Consider the following 5,447-nt stretch of genomic DNA (forward strand, 5'->3'; position numbering starts at 1 on the left):
GAATGTCTTGATATGTGAAATCTTCACGATAAAAATTTGTTGCAAGCTTGAAAATATCATAACTGTTAAATGAGTCAAATTAATTTTTAGGATCTAAAGCTGTACTAAGAGAAAGAAGTTCCACCGATGACTCATTGAACATAGTATTTAACTCCATCAAGATGAAATCTATTGCTGCATTAAAAACATTAAAGTGGCAATGATGCTCAATTGTAGTTTGTTGACGAGAACGACCGATCTTATATAAACAATAAAGGTAAGGTAAATCAATTTCATTTCTAGAACAAAAAACTTTCACTTCATGAAGAAATTCTTCCCACCGACATTCTCTAAGTTCTTAAAGGATAGTTATAGTTGTAGTGACAAATGTAATAGTAGCCAAAATGTCATGAGTTTTTCTTTGAAGAATTCGACAAGGAGTATCTGTTGTTCTCATAATTTTATGCATTAAGTGTAAAATGAACACAAATTCAAAGTTTTTCATGTTTCTGTAAATCCCAAGAACTTCGGAATTAGCTCTTCCATTTGGAGAATGACTAAGAACTTCAAAAACTTTGCAAGTTGCACTGTACATACTTATCAAACTTCTTACTGACTCATAGTGAGAACTCCAACAAGTAGCTCCCGCTCGCTGCAAATTACCAATCCGATTGGCCCCAGTTCCAGAATCACGTTCTCCACTTGCCAACAAATTCTTAATTTCATTTATTTGTGCATCATGTAACTCAGCAATACGCTTAGTGGAAGAAGTTACAATATTGTCAATATTGTCCAAATTAGAAAAAAATTCCCAAATAACACTGACATCCTTAGTTGCAGAAACCAATGTCAGTTGTAATCGATGGGCAAAACAGTGGACATAGTATGCATACAGACAATCTCTGAGAAATAATGCTTGAAGTCCATTCCACGCGCCACGCATATTGGTAACACCATGATTGTTCACAAACCTCAAAAAAATGGCCATTGGCTCTCGTTTAGATATATCTCGTGCTTCATCAACAAGAATACAAAAGCATTTATCTCTAACTTCTTCACGAACCATCTATCGTACTCTATTGGCCATAATATGTAAAATCTCTTTTTCAATTTCTCGAGCAATGTATTGGGCATTTTTTTGGAGCATTCTCAAGTACAATTTCGGTAATTTCTGTACTCATTTTTGAAAAAACCTTCACCAATTCAAGAAAATTCCCATGATTAGATAAAGATAGAGATTCATCGTTATCTCTAAAGACACTAACTTGAAGTGCTAGCCAGCGAACAACTACAATTGAGGTCCTCAAACGCAAACAATTTTTCTCTTTTTGCTCTTTACATTGTGCATGCATCACTTTATCAATATGTTGCGAGGGTCTCATCAAATTTTCAGCCTTTCTCTCACACATAGTGTGAGACGAAGAAGCTACAAAACCAATATGGGCAAGAAAAACACATGTTATTCCTTGGTTTACCCTTTTCTAGTTGTCAAATTCTTCATTAACCATCGCCGAAATATTAGACGAATTAATATCATTAAGAAAAAGGCAACAATAAAAACAATATGCCTTATTTGTTGAAGGAATATGGATATTGGGAATCGAAAGAATATGGATATTGGGAATCAAAAGACTTTCATTACATTCATCTTGCATTGTAGGGACAATAGCTGAAATGTAAGGTACAGGAATTTAATTCACATAACTTGAGTGCATGCAATCTATGATTTTATTTAAATTATGGATTTAATTATTTTTATGCATTTTGTGCATAATTCTTGCATGATAGAATTTATTTCATGAAATTTTAAAACTTCATGCATTAGGGTTTCTAGATGCATTTCGCGCTCGAACGAGAAACGGAGACCGGGGAATTATCAGGAAAATTATTTTTATTACATGATTAATTTTTATTAATTAATATAATATGTTTTAAATTTAATTTTCAAGAAATGGGGTTTTTTGGGTATTTTTACCCGCCAGAGCATATTTTTTCAACGATGCGCAAATTTTATTGAATAAGAGGACTTTTTGAGGGTTTGGGTAATATTTTCAAAAACTGGCCAACACGAAATATTTTTCGGGATTGTGTTTGGACTTAATGGACCTAATTTTAAGCTTATTGAACTCAAAACTCTTTTAATCCCTTTTAATTTAAAATTAAGGCCCATTAGTTTTTTGTTATCTATTTAATTAACACCTTAACCTAAACCTAAACCTAATATCCAATTGCTACAGTCGACACCCTCCCCTCAGCAACTTTTCTCTCGGTTTTCCACTCTCCTACAGCTAAAAAGCTTCGGCCATAGCTTGTTCTTGCATGATAAATTCCCCGGCGCTCTCTCGACGTTCGATCCTTGATCTCTTTGCGTGAATTATCATCAAGGAACGTTTCTATACTCATTCTCTCATCATGCACGCCAATAGTAAGCTGTAATATATGTAATTGTATGAAAATGTCTCGATCTACTTGAAGCTTGCACGTTCGAACATCTTTGGCATGAAAACCTTGCATTGTTGCTTCCAACACACGTTTTTTTCTTATTCATGTGCAATGGGCTGCGGTTTCGGGTTGTTAAGAGACTGATAATGGTGTCAAGATGTGGTTTTGGGGTTAAAACCGATTGTTGTTGTTGTAGGTGTAAAGATCGAGGGGTTGTATCGGGGGTGTGCCATGCGTGGGTGAAGGACCGAGGGAGGGGTGGTGCCGCTGGTGCAAGGCCTGAAGTGGGGCTCGCACCAGACCCTGGTGGGTCTGAGTCACGGCCCAAGGTGGCCCAACCACCACTGGAACCATCCGATCTAACCAGCCGCACGCATAGAGGAGATGGGCTCGGGTGTGAGGACGTCGGGTTCTAACGTTTGTGTCTGTCGTGTAGGCTGCATTGGGCCGGTTCCGTGGGTATGGTAGGTCTTTTAGAGTCTGGTCTAGGTCCTAGATGGCTTGGTTCATGGATGGTGCGAGCCTAGGTGCTCTAATGTTCGGGTGGTGCAATGAGGGTTGGATAAGGGAAAAAGCTGATTTTTCTAGCAACTTTGGGGGCGGGTTTTCGTAAGTTTAGGGGTCTTGATTTTTGGGTTTTAGGACTTCTAGAGGTTGTTGAGGCATGGTAAAAATTTGGGAAAAAATTTGGTTAAGTTTCGAATCGATTCGGGTTAAAACGGGACCCCGGTCCAAGTTTTAAAACGAATCAATTAAATTGTATAATGAGCTCGATATTACGTATAAGAATGCTTAAAAATATGTTTTGGGATGTTTTAAGGAGTTTGGTAAGCTTTGGGTCAAAATTTAGAGGTTCAGGGGTAAAATGGTCATTTTGGGTTCAAGGGCCAAAATGGTCATTTTGTACCCGGAGTGAGATTTTTGTCCTGGCAGCGCCTTGAGCAAAAATTTATGATGTTTTAAATGTTTATGCATCATGTTCATGATTTTTATTGAATTACGATAAATACGTTGCATGCTTGGTTTAAAGGAAAAATTATGTATATACATGCTTTTATTTAAGTGGTGAATATGATGACACGGTTTAAAGGATGAGAATTGTTTGTGACTGACGATGTATATGTATACGATGATAAGAGATATTATGAGCTGAGACAAAGGCTCAGTGGACGGGTAATGCTGTCGCTGATGTCCCTGTCGCCCGGTACCGTGGTTCCACGTAGATGGATCCATCGAATAGAGCTGATATGATAAAGCTGATACGAAAGTCACAACTAATGAACTGAATACAATTAAATGAAAATGTATACGTATATGATGACATGATGAGACATGCTTTGACACGTTACGATTTTATACGACACGTTTATGTTATGCTTTTAAGTTCATGAAAGATATGTTGAGTATGATATTTTTCACTACTGTGTTCCATGTATATGTACTTGTTATTCCTGGTACAGGTGTGTTGAGTCTTTAGACTCACTAGGCGGGGGTGATGCAGGTGAGCTTGATGCTGAGGAGTCTCGAGGTGCCGAACTCTGAGTAGGCAGAACTGGTGAGGTGACATAACCTGATGACTGCATGTTTTCCGTATTTTGATTATGAGATTTGAGAGGAGATGAATATTTTCATACATTGTTGATTTTAAGATTTTTATTCGTTTATGCTTACGTATGATTTTGGATGTGTTTGATTATTTTAAACTACACTATTTTTACTGTCAAATGTTTAAGATCATTTTTAAATGTTATATTTTTTTGTAGAGCGCATGCATGCAAAACATTCACATTTTATTTCGAAAATGTGAGCTTTTAAAAAAATAAAAAAAAATATTTCCGCACTTTTAAAATGAGTAGACGTCACAGTTGGTATCAGAGCAAGGGTCTTGTATAGGGTTGTGTCGCTGCCACCTTCTGCAGCTCAATCTTCAAACCTCAAGTTTGTAAGCTTTTATGTTTTAAATGTTTTAAATGATTTATTGTTATCACCTGCATGTTAACATGATTTACGCTTTATGATGATCTATGGTATATGTTTAACTGCTTTTATGACTTAAGGATTTACTGCTTTAAAAACTAGATTAATTGCATGATGAGTTACGTTTATAAATTTGATTGTATTTAGATATGCTTCCCAGACGGGCTCCCAGTACAGATAGGCATGATGAGACTCTTGGAGGAGGCAGAGGACCTCCACCACCTTCAGGGGACCCAGCTACCCGATTGCTTGAGGGGATAGCGAGGCTCATGGAGCAAGCCCAGCTAGGCCAGCAGGCACCCCGACAGCAGACCGATGTGTGTATCAGCAGTTCCGCCGGCTTAACCTAAAGGAGTTCGGGGGTACCACCGATCCATTCGTGGCAGAGGGATGGATTAGGTCTCTGGAGTTACACTTCGAGTACCTACAGATAAGGGATGGCGCCATTTATATGCTGAGGAATGACGCGTCCCTTTGGTGGGAGGGAGCTGTACATGCAATGGATGTGGCTACTCTCACTTGGGCCAGATTTGGGGAGATGTTCTTCGGGAAGTATTTTTCAGCTGACGTCAGGGGCGGCATGACGAAGGAGTTCATGAGTCTCCGACAGGAGGACTTATCTGTGGCGGAGTTTATTCACAAGTTTGACAGGGGCTGCCATTTTGTTCCCATGATAGTGAGAGATGCCACCCAGAAGCTGAGGCATTTTTTAGATGGACTGAGACCCACTCTGCGCCGCGACGTCATGCTGATAAGGCCGGCAGGTTATGATGAGGCCACCGCCTGCGCTTTTCAGGCGAAGCAGGCTCTCCGGGACATAAACCATGAAATGCATAGGAAGCGGCATCAGATTCAGTCCAGTTTCCAGCCGCATAAAAGACAGTTTACTGGGCCACCGAGGCAGCAGGGGCAGCAAAAGCCCCAAGGACAGTTTAGGAGATCGCAGCAGCAGCAACATAGACCTCCCTGGGCGTCAGGGGCGCCTAAGCCAGACGACAGGCAGCCCTGCCCGCAGTGCAGCAGGTTCCATTTCGGCAAGTGCATGTGGG

The 5,447-nt window shown here is 39.6% G+C and overlaps 1 protein-coding gene across 1 annotated transcript; it reads right to left on the reverse strand.

Annotated features, from left to right (window-relative positions):
• Positions 1 to 337: 337 nt before the first annotated feature.
• On the reverse strand, positions 338 to 1,045 carry LOC140974951 (uncharacterized). The gene has a single exon (XM_073438442.1). It carries the CDS (start codon positions 1,043 to 1,045, stop codon positions 338 to 340), a length of 708 nt encoding a protein of 235 aa, XP_073294543.1.
• Between the last annotated feature and the right edge of the window lie 4,402 nt (positions 1,046 to 5,447).

This window comes from Primulina huaijiensis, chromosome 4, assembly GCF_012295235.1.
Source record: "Primulina huaijiensis isolate GDHJ02 chromosome 4, ASM1229523v2, whole genome shotgun sequence".
Taxonomy (NCBI): Eukaryota; Viridiplantae; Streptophyta; class Magnoliopsida; order Lamiales; family Gesneriaceae; genus Primulina; species Primulina huaijiensis.

What these genes read in the sequence shown, in the direction of transcription:
- LOC140974951 (XM_073438442.1), bottom strand. Translation starts at nt 1,045, where the DNA reads ATGGTTCGTGAAGAAGTTAGAGATAAATGCTTTTGTATTCTTGTTGAT.